This window comes from Oryctolagus cuniculus, chromosome 19 (genome assembly GCF_964237555.1).
Source record: "Oryctolagus cuniculus chromosome 19, mOryCun1.1, whole genome shotgun sequence".
Lineage (NCBI taxonomy): Eukaryota > Metazoa > Chordata > Mammalia > Lagomorpha > Leporidae > Oryctolagus > Oryctolagus cuniculus.
The window spans coordinates 15,276,320-15,296,514 of NC_091450.1; the positions used below are offsets into that span (position 1 = coordinate 15,276,320).

The following is a 20,195-nucleotide window of genomic DNA, read 5'->3' on the forward strand; positions in this document are numbered from 1 at the left end:
CTGCCAGCACCTCTCACCTGCATGACCCACATTGGCTCCCTCCTCACTGGGTTTCAAACGCAGTGAGAGCGAGCTTCTCACCCAACCAAGCCACCTGCTGTTAAAATGGATCAGCAGCAGCCTGTGATCTTTATGGTAAAGATGCAGACCCTCTCATTGGCCTGGGCAACCAAGCCCAGCTCTACAACCTCATCACTTCTCGAGTTCCTCTTCCCTGCAACCCGGTTTCACGATCCTTTCACTCCATCGAATGTCCCAGGCTCTTTGCACCTGCTGCTGCCATACGAATGCCTACTCTCTCCCCTTGCCCAGCCTAGTTACCTTTCAGGGAAGCCTTCCCTGATTCCCTGTCTGAATTAGGTTCCCCTCCCATTTCTTTCCTTCATTCACATCACTTCCCATCACCAGTGGATGAATAACGGCCTGTTCACGGTTTTCCTCCAATAAACTGTGAAGGCCAGGAACAGGCCTGTTTTCAGAAAAGTTTTATTTATTTTTACTTGTTTGGAAGGCAAAGTGAGTGAGTGAGAGATCTTCCATCCATCTATTGGCTCACTCCTCAAACACTCACAATAGCCAGGGTTGGGCCATGTCAAAGCCAGGAGCCCAGAACTCAATCTGGACCTCCCATGTGGGTTGGCAGGGGCCCATGGACTTGAGCCATCACCCGCTGCCTCCTAGGACATGCATTAGCAGGAAGCTGGATCGGAAGTGGAGCAGGGACTCGAACCCAGGCTCTCCCAAGTGGTATCTTAACCACTGCATTGGATGCCTGCCCTAGGAATATGTTTTATTCCACATTTCTCCTGTCAACCAGTGGAATTCCCAGCTAAACACTTGTTGAATAAACTGACGGATGGGGCCCATGTGTGTCCTCAGCACAGTGGGCAGGGGCTCCCTGCTGTGAGCAGCTGACTGGTGGCTCCTAATAGCAGCAAACGCTTTGCAATGAGGACAGGACGCCAGCAGCCTGAGACCTGCAGTCTCCAGGTCTTTGGTACTAGGCTCATCTGTAGGAAAGAGAGAACTGTGGAGTGAAAGGTTCAGGTTAGAATCCTGACTCTGACATGGCTTTGCTATGCTGCCCTGAACAAATCCACTGGCCCATGGTGCCCCTCCTTCCAAACGTCCCAGCCCCTCCCATCTGCTCAGAGTGTAAAAGCCAAAGGCTACAGATGACCAGATACCCCTCTGCACACTTTCTGATTGCAGCCTCTTCTTGTCCCTTTCATACTGGCCTCCTTGCTATCCTTTGGGGCCATCACACATGCTCTTGCCTCAGGGCCTTTGCACTTGCTGTTCCTTTGGCACGCAGTGCTCCTTCCCCAGAGCTCTCTTAGCACTGACAAGAGATCTTTCCCTGAGCACCCAACATGTAATAGCTCCTAGTAATATCCACCACTCTCCCTTGATTCTCTCCATTTCACTTGCGCTATCTTATATACCATGTATTTATTTGCTTCTTTTTTAAAGATTTACTTATTTATTTGAAAGGCAGAGTTACAGAGAGGCAGAGAGAGAGAGAGAGAGAGAGAGAGGTCTTCCATCAACTGGTTCATTCCTCAAATGGCTGCAATGGCCAGAGCTGCACCCATCCAAAACAGGGAGCCAGGAGACTCTTCCATGTCTCCCACGCAGGTACAGGGGCCCAAGGACTTGGGCCATGCTCCACTGCTTTCTCTGGCCATAGCAGAGAGCTGGATCAGAAGTGGAGCAGCTGGGACTAGAACTGGCACCCTTATGGGATGCCGGCACTGCAGGCAGCAACTTTACTCACTGTGCCACAGCACTGGCCCCTAACTTGCTTCTTAATTAGTTATCTTTCTTCTCACACCAGGACACCAGCTCCCTAAGGACAAAAACGTTGTCTGTTTTGGTACCATTACTCTGACTCCTGGAGGAGCCCCTAGCACAGAGTAGGCTAGGCACTTCCTTGCATTTGGCAAGTGACCCCTGCTAAGCCCCAGAGTCCTGTTCAGGAAAATGGAGAAAAAGTGAGGAGATCACATACTACAGAGTTCTTAGTATCACCCCTGGCACACAGGACATGCTATGAACCGTGGCTATTACGATCCCTGCTTCATTCAGCTCTTTCTTGAACTTAATAGGTAACAGGAACTTTCCCAGAGTTTCAAATATCAAGGAAGAGTCTTTCAATCATTCAAGAAATATTCAGGAGGTGCCAGTTAACATTTCAGGGACTGCTCTAAGTGTTGAGTGTCTCAACGCAGAAGAGATACAAATACACAGAGAAAGTACGTTCTAGCAAGACTGGGTCCTCCACACTGTGCCCAAAGGATATGCTGCAGTGACCCAGGTGGAGCAGGGTGCAAGGAGCAGAGAGTGAGACACGTTCAAGGAGCTAAACGCCAGCTCGTGTGGCTGGAACACACAGCACCTGAGGGGGTGTGGTTATTTCTGAGCAGAACAGCAGCTCTGGAAAGGCCGTGTGCAGGGCTGCGCGTGGTTGGACACAGGCAGAGGCTCACTCCAGGCCGAGAGAAGAGACCCACGGGAAGCATGTGAATTTGGAGACCACCAGGAAGTGACTGCAGCTATCAAGGGGAGACCTGATGGGGCTTGAATGTGGCTGTCTGCAGTGTAGACAGCAAGACGTGGATCCGCCATGAAACAGAGTCATCACAGCTGGATGTCGAATTAAAAGAGGGAGAGAAAGGGCAGCTCCCCAGGTCTGTTCTGAGCACCCGGAAGGGTGGTGACTCCAGTGAGATGAGAGGCAACGTTGGAAGGGTAGGGATTCAGCTGGACATGACCACAGTGCCACCTTGCCCTGCGGGTAACCCTGACAGCCACCCCCAACCCTGCTAAGTGAACCAGTTGCTAAGATAACACGCTGCAGCTTGTCTTGTAGGACTAGACCTTGGCATGTTTTTTAGCTAATTCCTGGAATGTTCCTTAAATAATGCCTTGAGAAAGACCCAGGGCCCTGAGGTTGGCCACAGTCCACCACTGTCTACAAATCTCTCTTCTCCTGCCTTGTGACATGGAGATCAGGATGTCTCAAGGTCTCCTGAGACCATGCTCTGTCTATAAATCTGCTCCCCCCGCCCCCCAATTTGTATCATCATAGATTTGACCTCTCTCTTTGGTCTCTGTACCTTCTGCCTTTGCTGTCTGATTCTCCTAGAGTAGAATTTTCCAAAACAGGAAGTATGGGCAAGAGAGAGGGGAAAGATGTGCACCCTGGTTTTGGGTTTGTTGAGATCCCCTTCTTCTACAGCAGCTTTAAGGCTGTAAAGTTTCAGGCCAGCGCCGCAGCTCAATAGGCTAATCCTCCACCTGTGGCGCCGGCACACCGGGTTCTAGTCCCGGTCGGGGCGACGGATTCTATCCCGGCTGCTCCTCTTCCAGGCCAGCTCTCTGCTGTGGCCCAGGGGTGCAGTGGAGGATGGCCCAAGTGCTTGGGCCCTGTACCCGCATGGGAGACCAGACGAAGCACCTGGCTCCTGGCTTCGGATCAGCGCGGTGCACTGGCCACAGTGCACTGGCTGCGGCGGCCATTGGAGGGTGAACCAACGGAAATGGAAGACCTTTCTCTCTGTCTCTCTGTCTGTCTGTCTATCTCTCTGTCTGTCTCTGAAGGCTGTCTGTAAAAAAAAAAAAAAAGACTAAAGTTTCTTTCTCCTTTTTGGGCACTGTTCCATTGTCAACATTCAAAGGCCAAAAATCTTCATCTCTTTTACAATCAACACTTTAAGAAAAATGAGGCAGATACAGTGAAATGCTGAAATGCACAGGTCTTAAGTGTACGGTTCTATGAGTTTTGACACACGCATACACCCAGGTAACCTATACCCCAGACACCAGACAAACCATTTCTTCCACCCTCAGAAAGGCCCTGGTTAACCTCCACTCCCCCATTGGCAGCTTCTGCTCTGCTTGCTTCCCCTGTGGGTCGGCTGTGCCTGTTTGCAAGTTTCAACAACACGGAAGCAAAGACTACAACCTCTTTCGCATCTGGCTCTTTGCCGTCATTAGGATGTTCTTGAACTTCACCTGTGTTGCTGAGTGAATCCCAAGGGGTCCCTTTGCGTGGCTGAGTGGTGTCCCCTATTTGTGTTGACTCCTTCTCCTCTTTGTGTAGTTTCCACTTTGGGGCCACTATCCAAACGGCTGTGAACATGCTTGGCCAAGTTAGTTTGTAGGAAGATAGGTTTAGGTTTAAGTGTCTCTGGGACCGTGGCCAGCATTGTGGCGGAGTGGATTAATGCCAATATCCCATACCAGAGTGCTGTTTCCAGTCCCAGCTGCTCTGCTTCCAATCCAGCTCCCTGCTAATGCACCTGGGAAAGCAGCAGGTGGTGGCCCAAGTGTTTGGGTCCCTACCACCCATGTGCGAGACCTGGCAAGAGACCCCTCTCTGATTGTCTGCCTTTCAAATACCTAAATCTTACAAAACAAGTGTCCCTGGAACCACCATGAGGTTGCAATTGCGAGTTTGCAGGGAAGAAGAGATGCCTGCAATGGAGACAGAGATTAGAGGTCATCTTATTTGCAATGGAGACTGCACTACGAAAGAACCTGGGGCACCAGTTGCATTGCCTTTCTTGGGCTCCTCAGTCCTCTCACCATCCAGCCACAGAGCCTTGCTCACTCTGGCCTGACCCAAACACGGACCCTCCTACCCTCCCCACCCCACCATCTCATCACTCTATGACGACGTCTCCCACCTTCTTTGAATCCTCACTCAAGATCCTTCAGATTCACACATTCCGACCTGTGAAGTTTCCAAGTCCTGTCCCTGATCCCCAGTTCCCATTCCAGCTCACAAGCTTTGCTGGCCCATGCCCTTGTGGGTCCCAGTGCACAAGCCCAGTGAAGTAGGCATGGAGTTCACACTGTCCAGTTTCTTCATTTGACTTTGCTTAGACACACTGGAGAGAAAGGGAATTTTGGAAGGGGTCTGGGTTTCTTTGTTTATTTGTTTGCTTTCTATCTTTCAGGGAGCAGCAAGTAGCCAACGGCCTGCCCTTTGAGTCCTTCCTCTGAGTTCAGGGCCATCCCAGTTTGCTTCTGTGCCTCTTGTCATGGGAATATCCTCTCAACTTCTAGAATCCAGGCCAGAAGCCTGAAAATGCTACTGATCTGGTCTGCGTAGTGTTTGTTGTTACTTTAACATTTCAATTAATTGCCACCTACAGGAAATCAGGAGATGCCTTATAGAAACCCAAATGCTTGGCTTCCTTTGAAGAAATGGATGCAGCCACACTGGGTGGGACTGGCTCTTCCCCGTATTGTTATCTGCCTGTCTCCTGAAGGCTGTGGCTCTGTGACCTCCAATCCCAGTGAGCCTTTGGAGGACAAGCACCCCGTCATGTGTCCTTTCCAACACCCCACGGCGCCAAGGAGCCTCGGACCCAGCTGGGACTCCATCAAAGAGCAAGCCTGCAAAGTGGAGGCCCAAATTAAAATTGTCCTTTCTCTTGCTGGGCAGGATATGCCTGCAGAAATAGGAACACACTAATGGTCGCCTTTCATGTTTGCAATTTAGAGCCCCAGAACTCGGCGCTCAAAGAGAAAGCAAACAGCACTTTCCAGGATGCCCAAGGGGACAGTGACCCCTCAGCAGCCAGCCCACAGTCTCCACTTTGATGATTGATGCCTGTCCTGGCTTACTTTACAGACTCCGCCACCCCTACACACATGCCCAGCTGCCCTGGAGCCGAGCAGGTGAGGAGTCCCTGGAGGTCCTTCCCAGCCCTCCAGCAGCTCCATCCGAAGCCCAGAAGCTTCGTTTATCCCAAGCAGGGAGTTGATAACAACAACAGCAGCGACACTAGCACCTGACGTCACAATGCCACATGCTTCTCAATGCACTACCTCATCCAAGTCTCATAAACCGGACGAGGTGAGCAGTGTGGTCATTCTCTGTTTTACAGGGTGTAGGGATGTCATGGATGATGTAGTTTCTGGATCACATGCTGCAGTAGCAGTAACCCGACAATTTAGACAGAACATGAGGGGACATATATGCTTTAGATGTGGTCGAGAAGGGCATCTAATGAGGGAATGTAGGGCCAGATTTCCAGCCCGAGATCGGCAGGGCATAGAGAACTCGAGAAGACCAGGCCTTTGCCCACGCTGTAGAAGAGGAAATCATTGGGTCAGTGAATGTTACTTTAAAATAAACAGCGCAGGGTCCTGTGTTGCTCCTCCACGAAGAGGGGGAGCGACATAATGGTGCCGTGACTCGGATAGGAAACCTAGAACGGATAGCAAACTTAGGAGGGAAGAAACGGGAAGAACTGGGAAAATATCGGAGAGAGAAACTAGCAAACAGCCTAGGGAAAAGCCGGACGAAAAAGGAGCCGGAAGAAGCTATTGAAAGCCTAGGCATAGACTCAGATACGGACTACGGGGGGAAGCTGGGAGAAATCTCTAAGGTCGAAAGCGAAAGTGAAAGCTAGAACAAACAGACTCGGATGCGGACTGTGGGGAGAGGCCAGGAGAAATGAGGGAGGAGTATCGTTGGAGGAAAGCTGGGGGAAACATACCGGGTAGAGAAAAATGTTAGGGAAATTGAAGCCGCGGGGGGCAGGCCGAGGCAGATACGAAAGCCACTTTGGGATTCTCAAGTTAGCCCGGGAATAGGGGGCGAAAAGTTGAAACCAGAAGCTGAGACGTAAGCCAGATTGGGATCCGTCTGATTAGCCCGGGGAGCAAAGGACGGGAAGCCAAATCGTGGGGCGGAGACGTACGCTGGGTTGAATTCGCCAGGCTAGCCCGGGGAACTTGGATTGAATGCTAGTGGCGGACACGTGAGCTACGCTGTGTTACTCGCGGAAGCCGTCGCGTGCAGAGAGAGCACGGGGCGTGAATAGATAGGGAACGGGCTGGCGTAGGCTGTGGTTCAGACGCGAAAGGGTTAAGCGTCGAGACCGCGGAGCGCGCGAAGCCAAGCCGCGCAAAGCCGAGCCGCGCAGATGAGGCGCGGGCTGAAGCTGCGCGGAGCCGTGAAGCTGCCGGCAGCGCGAGGCGCCGGGAAGCTGCAGGGATAAGAGAAACAGAAGTTTTAGAACTAAAGTGAGAAAAATAGGAATGCTGGAAGATAGAAGTAAAATGGGAGAAATAGGAATGCCCGGAGATAGAGAAATAGAGAAATAAAAAGGCCTCCCTACAACACTGCAATGTGAGAGCTTGGATTCGGTCTGCCTAATCAAGTGAGGCGATGAGTACCTGCGGGCAGCTAGCAGCTTATGCGCCGCAGGTCACCGAAGACAGGCACGAATTAACATCAGTAAGGCTTCCCCACAATACAACAATATTAAGCTTGGATTCGGTCTGCCTGATTTAAGGCGGTAAGCGCCAACAAGCAGCTCGACCAGAGTATGAGCTGCAGGTCACCGAAGATAGGCACGAACCAACACTAATAAGTCTCCCCCACAATAAGGCAATGAGAAGGCTTGGATTCGGTTTGCCTGATAGAGCTTGTAAGTCCCCTGCAGGCAGAGCAGAGCATGCGCTGCAGGGCACCGAACACAGGCACGCATCAGCGCCTAAAAACCTCCTCACAACATGGCGAAGAGAGGACCCGGATTCGGTTTGCCTGATGGATAGGACTTGTAAGAGCCTGTGGCAACTCTAGCAAGTAGAGCAGAGTGTGTGCCGCGGGACACCGAAGACAGGCGCGTATCAACGCTAAAAAATAAAAAGAAAGGGGGATCTGTGGGGAGCAAACCGGACTAGACTGTTACTGGAATTAAGACTTATTCTATGCATCTGCTCTCCCACAATATGGCGCTGGGAGAGAAGTAAACAGCTTCCGCACAGCTGCCTCCAGTTCAACTAATAAATTGTAGGACTTGCTCCTGATTGGAGGAGAGCAGCGTACTCGGCGTGTGGGCAGCCGAGTTAGGATTGGCGGAGGAGGACTATAAAGGAGGAGAGAGACGGCATGCACCAGGAACATCTATGGGGAACATCTAAGGGAACCCGTGCAGCCCCCGAGAGAACCGGCCGGCGGTGTGCCGCTCCCCTGCGGAAGCGGGGAATGCGGCCAGGGGGAACTGCCCTTCCACGGAGGTGGAAGGGATAGTAGCCAACCCGGGAAGAACCAGCAGCAAACCCGGGGAGGGCCGAGCAGACGAAAGAACAGCGCAGGGTCCTGTGTTGCTCCTCCACGAAGAGGGGGAGCGACACAGGGGGAGAATCAGAAGCTGAGAGATGAACTAACTTGTAGTCCCCCTGGCAAGCAGGCGGCAGAACAGAACTGGGATTCAAGTCCAGGCAATCTGCATGTGTCACTGCACAGATGTGGCCACTGGTGTCCTGCCAGGACCTCCTGGCACTCTCCTCTCTACACCTGGGGCTGCTTACCGCAAACACCCGTGACTTTCTGTCTCAGGGCTGGTGATGGGAAGCAAAGGTTTCCCCTTGGAAGCAGCCCTCACCCAGCCATGGAAGGGGAGCTGGTGGACAGCTTTCTGTCCTTTGGTTGGGAGACTTAGGTCTGCATTCAGTGCAGGGTCTAGAGCTCTCCATAGGGTTCAACCCCAGCTTCCCACAGCAAGTCGAAAATACTGTCGTCCTTGGATATCCGCCCAAGACACTACAATCCTCAGATGTTTGTATCACTTATATAAAATGGTATACTAGGCGGTCCTCCATGTATATAAGTTACCTCTGTATGATTCACAATGTAACTGCTTTATAGATGGTTGTTGTGCTGTGTTGTTCAGGGAGTGCCAAGGCAGATCTGTGCATGGTTAATACAGATACAGTTTTTGGTTTTCAAATATTTCCAACCCACAGGTGCTCGAGTCCATGGCGGCAGAACCAGTGGGTGCACTGGCCGACCCGAATGCACCTGCTTCCTGGCTGCCTTTCTTCCTTCTTTCACCTCCCTTCCCCACTACCCTAGGCTGCTTCCAGGGACCGCCTCCTACAGAAGCCATTTGCACTTGAAGCCCGGCGGTCTGGTCCCAGGATAATGAGCAGCTCCCAGGCCTTGCACAGACACTTCACTTCTCCTGGCCTCAGTTTCCTCATCTGGAAAGGAAGATGGGAGTGGGGCAGGTGTTCTGGTGCAGCAGGTTGGGACGCCTGCATCCTGTTTTGGACTGCCTGGTTTTGGGTTCCGCCTCTGCTATTGATCCAGCTTCCTGCCTAGGTACACCCTGGAGGCAGCAGGTTATGGCTCACATACTTGGGCCTCTGCCACCCACATCAGAGACCTGGAAGGAATGCCAGGCTCCTGATTCACACTGGGCCAGGCCCAGATGTTGCCGGCATCTGGGCCTGGAGATGGAAGATAGATGGAAGATCTGGAGAGTGGGCCAGTAGATGGAAGATCTCTCTCTCTCTCTCTCTCTCTGCCACTCTGCCTTTCAAATAAAAATAAATAAACTTAAAAATTCAGCACAAAAAGAAAATTGGGAGTGCATGATAGAATCTTCCATTCTGGGCTGTTATGAGTTAATATCTGGTAAGTGCTTAGAATAACAAATGCTCATAGTGAGGACTTTGTTAAATAAATACATTCTAAAACTGTCAGGAAATCCACCCGTAGTCATCTAATCAAAGCATTCCCTTCCCTGGCCCACTGGCAAGCCCACCATTGGACTGAAAGCCCCCCGAATGGAGCCAACTCTGGCATCCCAAAGTACACCACCTGCGCCACCTGCACCAAGCTCACCCCACCTTGAAACCATCACCCCCATTCCAGCAGCTCGAGTTTACTGTCACTCAGAATTCTCCAGATAAGAGGCTTGCAAGTCATTTCTGAGTCACTCCCAGAGCTAATTGGTTATTGCACAGGGATTACATTTCTCACGTTCAAGGTCAACCGAAACTCCTCGGTGTGTCTGAGAACAATTTTCGGTCTGTTGGAAACATTTTTTTTTTTTCAATCAACAACGACGGTACGGAGTGATTATAATTCAGGCATAAACAAGCATTTGCAGGCTCTTGCTGGAAAGAAAAGGATGCATTTTGCTGCATGCAGATAAAAACCACACTTTACTCCAAGCCAATTACCGGCCCCGGCAAATGCTCTGCTCACGGAGGAAACATTTTCCTGGGTGTTCAGAAATATCACCCCAGCTGCCCCAGGACAGAAGAAATCATTTTGCGAAAAACTGAGCCTTCATTTTATACCAAATAAGACTGGCTATGGCTTTGCTTTTGTGTGTGTGTTTTTCTTTTTGTTTTAAATCCACAATGGTACATTTTCAACACATAGCAAACAGACACCACTTTATCAGAAAGCAGAGGGAGAGGCACGGAGAGCCTTCCCAGAGAAGAGGGCTGTCTGCACTCGTTCATTTATGTTAACCAGCAACCAGTTCTCACCTTACTGGGCGGGAAGGTCCTTTTTATCAGTTCCCCTGGGCTGGAGCGGCCTGTCATGGAACGACCTTCGCTTGTCAAGGTCACTGGAGCCTGACTCGTAAGCCCAAGGTCAATGTGCCTATTGCACTTGTTTCCAGGGGCAGCCCAGTGGGTCAGTCTTCACCGTTGTCCAGGCAGCACAGAGGACACAGACTCAAGACAAGGGAACTGGGGACACTACCTGTGAAGCTGAGGGGCACACCAACGTGGCTCTTGGGCCACACGTTGAAACCCTTGCTCTGCCTCCCTGACCCCACCCACTCCCTCTCACCTTGGACTCACCCCTTGGATCTCTCTCTGCTGTTCTCACACGGACATTCCATCTCATATGGCCACTGTGTAACTCCTGACCATAGGGCCTTTGCACATGCTGTTCTCAGAACACAGTGCTCTTTGTCCCCGTTTCCTTCGTTAACTTCCATTGCCATTCCTCCCACGACACCTTCTCTACCTTCTCAGAGTTCTCAAACATGTTCTCCAAATAGCCGAAACTCATTTTTGGTCATAGTCAAAATTTTTTCTTATGCAAATATTTAGTGAGTAATAAGAAAAATCCATTTCATTTTAGCTATACTACTTTATGCATTTTTCAGGGTTAGTAGGCCATCGCTGCTTATCTAGAATTAATGATCCCCTACCAGATTCAGTATGTTGAGCTTTTGTGAACAAAATAATGTGTTCACCCTCATGGAACTACTTTAAAGTCACTCAACACTCATAGAATGTATTCCCTCAGTCCCATTTCCCCCAAACCATTTCCTCTGTACAAGTGAGCTGTGTCTTGCACACATGGTGTTCCCATATGGCCTAACAGAGAGTATATTTGTCCCCAGAGAAGGGAAGGAGCTTCTCTGAGGTCAGAGCCGACCCAGCAGCATAGCCCAAGGTCAGAGCCAAGGTCAGTCTCTTTGAGAGACGTTAGAGGGAGGATCCACCCGTGGGACTTCATGGAGGCACTAGGATGATCACTTCTCTTTATCCACAGTCCAGCACCCTCCTGCCAATAGACGCAAACACTAGCTCCTTCCACCTGGCAGCAGGCCTGGTTGCCTTGACCCTGAAACATAGACACTATCTGCTTCTTTCAGTTGCTGTTTCTACCATTTCTTCCAAGTCACTGTCACAAAGACCTGGGCAGGGAATGAGTGCTTTTGAGGAGATGTGAATCTAAACAAGAGAGGAGAGAGAAGTATGACTTCATAAGACGGGGGACTCTTCCTTGGAGTCTTGAAGTGTGTGTAGGAGCCTGCTAGGAGATGGAACAGCCTTGCCAAGGTTCAGAGTCATGACGGACCCTCGTAGAAGACACAACGTAAGCAGGAGACACAGTGCAGTGTGACCCTACCTGGTCCCCATGGATGTAGACAAGCAGAAAGCAACCTCACCTCAAATTTCTGCCGCAGTTCTTCATTGCCCTCACTCCCCTCTGGCGGCACAGGCACGTTGAAGTACTCGCCTTCCTCCTGGCTCAGCAACTTAAACCTTAAAGGGAGACAAGGGGTCAGCATACTTTCTACAGCTCTCAACTTGACATCGTTCTGCTGCAAAAGAAGCCTATTAAAAGCTTTATTTTGAAAAGAAATGCACTGAGGATTTTTGGTTTCATTTTATGTTTTGTTTTTTGGAGTGTGTGTGTGTGTGTGTGTGTGTGTGTAGCCAAGCACACTGCATACTTTTGTAATGATTCCATGGACATCAGAAAAAATGCATATTCTGTGTTTATAGGATGTGGCGCTCTCTCGCTCTCTCTCTCTCTCTCTCTCCATAAAATCTTCTTCTTGACATCATTCAATTACTCTATAGTTTGTAAGCTCTTTTTTTTCTCCAGGAAGTGCTTTCCTGTGCCAAGAGAAGGGTGCCAAGATCCCCCACTGTCAATGTGTTCCTATCCAGTTCTCCCAACACTGCACAGTTCTCCCAACACTGTTACCACCTTTCACTGCACTCTTGTAGCTAGCCTGCCATTCTGGTGCCCAAATGCATTTGGATGACCATGGACTTCAAACTAAGCCTCCGTCTAAATCTTGCCTCTGTTCTTGACTTGCTATATGACCTTCTGCAAGTCAGTGGGGCTCTTGAGCCTCTGTTGCTCGCATCTATAAATTGGAATAAAAACCCCTTTCTTATATAATTGCTGTAAAGTCGAAATGAAATGATGCATGTGACATAATAAGCAACGAGTTTAGCACTCAGCGAGTGTTCAATAAACAGCATTATCACTGCTATTACCGCTGGCATTATCACAAACACGCTGGCTACACTCAGCTTCTTGACCACAAAGATGTTGCCAGCTGGTCCCAGGATGGGTTGAAACTGAGGAAGGTACAAAGGCATTCCAAAGGCATTGGGGTCAGTCACGGGGGAGAAAAGACCCCAAAACTCCTAACTCCCAAAGATGCTCCCTAACTGAAATGCACAATTTTTGTCCATTTTTATCTCCATTCACAAATCTGGGACGGCTTCCACCAACAGAGGGATAGGTGATTCAAAGCACGGGCGACAGTTTCAGCCCCCACGCCTCCACATTTAATATTCATTTCTCTTCTTCCAGCTCTCCACTGACTCCACCAACAGGGATGCAAACACGAGACAACATCTGTATCTTTGCTGGAAACCAAGAAGGGTGCTATCCGCAAAGTAGGGACTTCCAGGAATCTCTACAAATCCAAGGAATAGTAAAAGAAGGCAAAGCAGTGTTTGGCAAGCCTTATTCACAGGCCCCCTCTGTGGATTGGGCTCAGTCTGTATGTTATGCCAACAATGCTTTTCATTAAAACATCTGTTTTATTTTAATAATACATTCATTTTTACAGGATATTTTCACTCTTCCTTAAAAAGAAAGCCAGTGTCCTCATTTGTACAAAATAGGAAGCAATTATTAAAAAAAAATAAGCAAATGCAAATTGATGCTATTCAGGTCCAAGTCATGATGGCTACCAAAGCCCTCAGCCTAAGGAGCCCTCCCACATCTCCTTTAAGACAGGAGAGCAGCAGAAAGCAAGGGTAAGCGTTAAAGAGTTTTAAGAACAGCCCTCCCAACAAAGAAAAGCCCAGGACCAGATGGATTCACTGCTGAATTCTACCAGACGTTTAAAGAAGAACTAACTCCAATTCTTCTCAAACTATTCAGAACAATCGAAGAAGAGGGAGTCCTCCCAAATTCTTTCTATGAAGCCAGCATCACCTTAATTCCTAAGCCAGAGAAAGATGCAGCACTGAAAGAGAATTACAGACCAATATCCCTGATGAACATAGATGCAAAAATCCTCAATAAAATTCTCGCCAATAGAATGCAACAACACATCAGAAAGATCATCCACCCAGACCAAGTGGGATTTATCCCTGGTATGCAGGGATGGTTTAATGTGCGCAAGACAATCAATGTGATACACCACATTAACAGACTGCAGAAGAAAAACCATATGATTATCTCAATAGATGCCGAGAAAGCATTTGATAAAATACAACACCCGTTCATGATGAAAACTCTAAGCAAACTGGGTTTGGAAGGAACATCCCTCAATACAATCAAAGCAATCTATGAAAAACCCACAGCCAACATCCTATTGAATGGGGAAAAGTTGGAAGCATTTCCACTGAGATCTGGAACCAGACAGGGATGCCCACTCTCACCACTGCTATTCAATATAGTTCTGGAGGTTCTAGCCAGAGCTATTAGGCAAGAAAAAGAAATTAAAGGGATACAAATTGGGAAGGAAGAACTCAAACTATCCCTCTTTGCAGATGACATGATTCTGTATTTAGGGGACCCAAAGAACTCTACTAAGAGACTATTGGAACTCATAGAAGAGTTTGGCAAAGTAGCAGGGTATAAAATCAATGCACAAAAATCAGCCTTTGTATACACAGACAATGCCATGGCTGAGGAAGAACTTCTAAGATCAATCCCATTCACAATAGCTACAAAAACAATCAAATACCTTGGAATAAACTTAACCAAAGACGTTAAAGATCTCTACGATGAAAATTACAAAACCTTAAAGAAAGAAATAGAAGAGGATACCAAGAAATGGAAAAATCTTCCATGCTCATGGATTGGAAGAATCAATATCATCAAAATGTCCATTCTCCCAAAAGCAATTTACAGATTCAATGCAATACCAATCAAGATACCGAAGACCTTCTTCTCAGATCTGGAAAAAATGGTGCTGAAATTTATATGGAGGCACAAGAGACCTCGAATAGCTAAAGCAATCTTGTACAACAAAAACAAAGCTGGAGGCATCACAATACCAGATTTCAGGACATACTACAGGGCAGTTGTAATTAAAACAGCATGGTACTGGTACAGAAACAGATGGATAGACCAATGGAACAGAATTGAAACACCAGAAATCAACCCAAACATCTACAGCCAACTTATATTTGATCAAGGATCTAAAACTAATTCCTGGAGCATAGACAGTCTATTCAATAAATGGTGCTGGGAAAATTGGATTTCCACGTGCAGAATCATGAAGCAAGACCCCTACCTTACACCTTACACAAAAATCCACTCAACATGGATTAAAGACCTAAATCTACGACCTGACACCATCAAGTTACTAGAGAACATTGGAGAAACCCTTCAAGATATTGGCACAGGCAAAGAATTTCTGGAAAAGACCCGGGAGGCACAGGCAGTCAAAGCCAAAATCAACTATTGGGATTGCATCAAATTGAGAAGTTTCTGTACTGCAAAAGAAACAGTCAGGAGAGTGAAAAGACAACCGACAGAATGGGAAAAAATATTTGCAAACTATGCAACAGATAAAGGGTTAATAACCAGAATCTACAAAGAGATCAAGAAACTCCACAAAAACAAAACCAACAACCCACTTAAGAGATGGGCCAAGGACCTCAATAGACATTTTTCAAAAGAGGAAATCCAAATGGCCAACAGGCACATGAAAAAATGTTCAAGGTCATTAGCAATCAGGGAAATGCAAATCAAAACCACAATGAGGTTTCACCTCACCCCGGTTAGAATGGCTCACATGCAGAAATCTACCAACAACAGATGCTGGCGAGGATGTGGGGAAAAAGGGACACTAACCCACTGTTGGTGGGAATGCAAACTGGTCAAGCCACTATGGAAGTCAGTCTGGAGATTCCTCAGAAACAAGATAACCCTACCGTTCAACCCAGCCATCCCACTCCTTGGAATTTACCCAAAGGAATTTAAATTGGCAAACAAAAAAGAGGTCTGCACCCTAATGTTTATTGCAGCTCAATTCACAATAGCTAAGACCTGGAACCAACCTAAATGCCCATCAACGATAGACTGGATAAAGAAATTATGGGATATGTACTCTTTAGAATACTATACCGCAGTAAGAAACAACGAAATCCAGTCATTTGCAACAAAATGGAGGAATCTGGAACACATCATGCTGAGTGAAATAAGCCAGTCCCAAAGGGACAAATACCATATGTTCTCCCTGATCGGTGACGACTGACTGAACACCAAGAGGGAAACCTGTTGGAGTGAGGTGGACACTATGGGAAACGGTGGCTTGATCAGCATAGCCCTGACTGTTAATGAACAACTTAATACATTATCCCTCTTAGTAGCTTTTTTATCTGTTCTACTTAATATGACTGGTTTAGATCTGTAATTGATGCACAGTTATTCTTAAGTGTTGAAAATTAACTGAAATGTGATCCCTGTTGAACATGGTGGTGGGAATGGGAGAGGGAAGAGATGTATAATTTGGGACATGCTCAGGCTGACTTGCCCCAAGTGGTGGAGTTGGAAGCATACCAGGGGATTCCAATTCAATCCCATCAAGGTGGCATGTACCAATGCCATCTCACTGTTCCAGGTGATCAGTTTCAGTTCACAGTTGGTCATGGTGGAGGGACTGGGAGTCAAAGGGAGCACATAGACAAGTCTAGTACCTGCTAACGCTAACCGATGGAGTAAATAAAGGGGAGAGTGATCCAACATGGGAAGTGAGATACTCAGCAGACCCATAGAATGGCAGATGTCCTAAATAGCACTCTGGCCTCAGAATCAGCCCTAAAGGCATTCGGAGCTGGCTGAAAAGCCCATGAGAGTATTTCAGGCATGGAAAGCCAAGACACTCTGGCAAAAGATCTCTGCGAGTGAGATCCCAGCGGAAAGAACAGGTCATCAAAGAAGGAGGTACCTTTCTCTGAAGGGAGGAGAGAACCTCCACTTTGACTATGACCTTGTCTAAACAAGATAAGAGTCGGAGAACTCAGAGGGCTTCCATAGCCTTGGAAACTCATGACTGGAGCATAGGGAGATTACTGATGCCATAGACAGGAGTGTCAATTGGTAAAGTCAACAACAGGAGTCACTGTGCACTTACTCCTCATGTAGGATCTCTATCCTTAATGTGCTGTACATTGAGATTTAATGCTATAACGAGTACTCAAACAATATATTTCACTTTGTGTTTCTATGGGGGTGCAAACTGTTGAAATCCTTACTTAATGCATACTAAACTGATCCTCTGTAAAAAAAAAAAAAAAAAAAAAAAAAAAGAAATTATCAATTCCCAACTTGACTCTCACTGGGATTAAACATGACAATAGGTCTGCTCTGATTTCATCATCATTTAAAAAAAATCATCTATTATTTTTCACTTTATGTTTCTGTGTGGGAGCAAACTGTTGAAATCCATACTTGATGTATACTAAGCTGATCTTCTGTATATTAAGATAATCAAAAATGAATCTTGATGTGAATGGAAGGGGAGAGGGAGTGGGAAAGGGGAGGGTTGTGGGTGGGAGGGACGGTATGGGGGGGAAGCCATTGTAATCCATAAGTCATACTTTGTAAATTTATATGCATTAAATAAAAGTTTAAAAAAAAAAGAGTTTTAAGAATATATCGGATGAGCCGGCGCCACAGCTCACTTGGTTAATCCTCCGCCTGCGGCACCAGCAACCCATATGGGCACCGGGTTCTAGTCCTGGTTGCTCCTCTTCCAGTCCAGCTCTCTGCTGTGGCCCAGGAGGGCAGTAGAAGATGGCCCAAGTGCTTGGGCCCCTGCACCTGCATGGGAGACCTGGAAGAAGCACCTGGCTCCTGGCTTCAGATCAGTACAGCTCCAGCCATTGAGGCCATCTGGGGAGTGAACCAACAGAAGGAAGACCTTTCTCTCTGTCTCTCTCTCTCACTGTCTATAACTCTACCTGTCAAATAAATTTTTTAAAAAAGGATATATCAGAGCCCCCTGGGACGTTCTCTCTGCAGTAATCTAAAGAACTGAAGGAGCACTGGCAAAAGTGCAGCCTACGTCATGTATGCCCCGACTATGTACAATCCAAGTTCATGTGGGTCTCACACCTGGAAGAACCCAAATAAAGGGGGTTTGAGCAGCTGCCATCAGCAAAGGGAACAGACCCAACTCCCCACTCAGGTCAGACCATCAGGGAGCAGGTGAGGAACTCCAATTCCCACCCCTATTCAGGAGGTAACACGGGATGCCAGCACAGGCGGCAGTGGGCAGGGACAGGGTGTCCCAGCAAATGTTCCCTGTGACCTCACAGAACACATTAGTCAAGGGTGTGTCTCTACTGCCTCCAAATCAGGACCCCTGGGCCCACAAGTTGAGAGGAACAGGGACCCCTTCCAACTTTGAGATCTACAAAACCAACATGGGGCAGAGATCTCTCCCAGGAGCAAGGGAGCTGCCTTTTGTGCAGCTGTCTCCAGATGAACCCTCTCCCACACACACAGGAGACAGGAAGGCTGACGAGATGTGCAGAGCACACAAGACTCCTCTCTCCCCTCATCTAGAGCTGAAAGATCAGAGCGGAGACAATGGTCGTTTACTGCTGCTCTTTCTTGCTATGAGGACGGGCAAGTAAAGGAACAGAACAGGACAGGTGAAAAATTCAGCCATGCTAAGAAACAGAAACATGAGGACACAGCTTTTCCCATGAAAAAGAGCAGAAGAGGGAAAATTCTAGAAGACATTTAATTCATATTGCCAATGGGTTTCAAGCGGTCAATATATCTATGAAAAGAGAATAATCTGAGATTAGAAAAAATTACTTTCAAAAGAAAAATACATTCACTGAATTTAAAAGTCCTTTAGACACAGGATGGATAATTCAGGTAACAATTAGAAGATGAACTTGAGAAACCTTTTGGTGGTTGGCTTGATAATTATTATTTTAGATTAGAGTTGAACTGAATGCCTTAAATACAACTAAGAAAAAGGTATATTACCAAAATTAATATACAATATAAAAAGGAAGAATATTGGAATATACATGTCATCAAAGACATGCAAATATTATTCTAATATAGAAGTTCTTTATAAATCAATTAAGAAAAAAACAAAAGAAAGGACATAGGTATTTACAAATATAAACAAATGGCAATATACAAATTAAAATACTGAATAATTAGTAATAAAAATACACACAATACTTGAATCTCTTCTTTGAAATTTATAATATCAGATGTTGACAAGGGAGAGTGAAATGAAAAGTCTCACACAGCATTGATAAGAATGCAAATTGATCTTAAACACTGTAGAATATGTCGGCAAGCACTTTAATAATGTGTAACTCTGTCTTTCAAATAAATAAAATAAAATCTTTGAAAAAAATTATATGAAAAAAGACAAAGTCCTCGCAAGCCCTGCACTCCCCCCTCCCCACCCCACCCCATCCTTCCAGCCGGGCCCACTCCTGCCTCAGGGGCTTCGCTCTGGCTCTCATCTCCGCCTAGGACAAGCTCACCCTAGACACCCACAGCACCCACGGTCTTGCTCCCTGCAAATCTTCCCTATCTATCATCCTTTCCTGAGTAGTCTGGAAAACCCAGGCCCCTCCCCAGCCTCATTGCTCATTGACTTTTGTCTATGGGCTTTATTAGTCTGTTTTAACCTTCCATCTTTGTTCATTCTAAAACTTTTGTTAATTTTTTCCCAATTGGAAAGAAAACTCCCTGAGGTCAAGGATTCTGGTCTGCTTTGCTCACTGCTGTCTGCACAGTACAGCAGGTGCTTGTGGTGTGTGTGTGCAGAGAACCAAAGGATGCAAGAACAAATACAAGGAAAGATCGCAAGAGACAACTTCATGTCGTATAATCCTGCTTGAAGAGATACGTGGCTCATAAAACTGCCACGTACATATAAAGCAGAATCCATCAGAAATGAAAAAATAAAACCCACACAATTTAAACAATGTTACTGGGAGAATCTTACAAGCTTAAGGAAAAGACAGGGCCAGCATTGTGGCGTGGCAGGTAAAGCTGCCGCCTGTGATGCCAGCATCCCATATAAGCGCTGGCTTGAGTCTCAGATGCTTCACCACCGATCCAGCTCCCTACTAAGGAGCCTGGGAAGGCAGTGGAGGATGGCCCAGGTGCTTGGGGCCCTGCACCCATGTGGGAGACCTGGGTGAAGCTCCTGGCTCCTGGCTTTGCCTGTCCCAGCCCTGTCTGTTGTGGTCATTTGAAGAGTCAGATAGTAGATAGAAGATCCCTCTGTCTCTCCCTGTTTCTCTGTAACACTGCTTTTCAAATAAATACATAAATCTTTACAAAATAAGATATAAAAGCATAAAAGAACTGTACATAACAATAAGGTAGAATATATAGGAACATAGAAATGCATACCTTAAAAATAGCAAATATTATTTTTTTATATTTGAGATGCAAAGAAACAGATACGCAAAGACAGGGAGCACTCCCATCCACTGGCTCAATCCCCAAATGCCCACAGTGGCCACTGCTGGGCCAGGCCAAACCTGGGAGCCAGGAACTCCATCTGAGTCTCCCATGTAGGTGACCCCGACCCAACTACTTGAACTATCACCTGCTGCCTGCCAGGGGTCACATTAGGAGGAAAATGGAA

General features: G+C 47.3%; 1 protein-coding gene across 3 annotated transcripts in view; it reads right to left on the reverse strand.

Moving 5' to 3' along the window:
* The window catches only part of PRKCB (protein kinase C beta), a 362,350-nt gene that overhangs the window by 95,457 nt on the left and 246,698 nt on the right, over positions 1–20,195 (reverse strand). For all 3 annotated transcript variants that reach the window (XM_051847384.2, NM_001101725.1, NM_001101723.1), the window contains 1 exon segment: positions 11,736–11,832. In XM_051847384.2, coding sequence (XP_051703344.1) covers positions 11,736–11,832 — 97 coding nt within the window.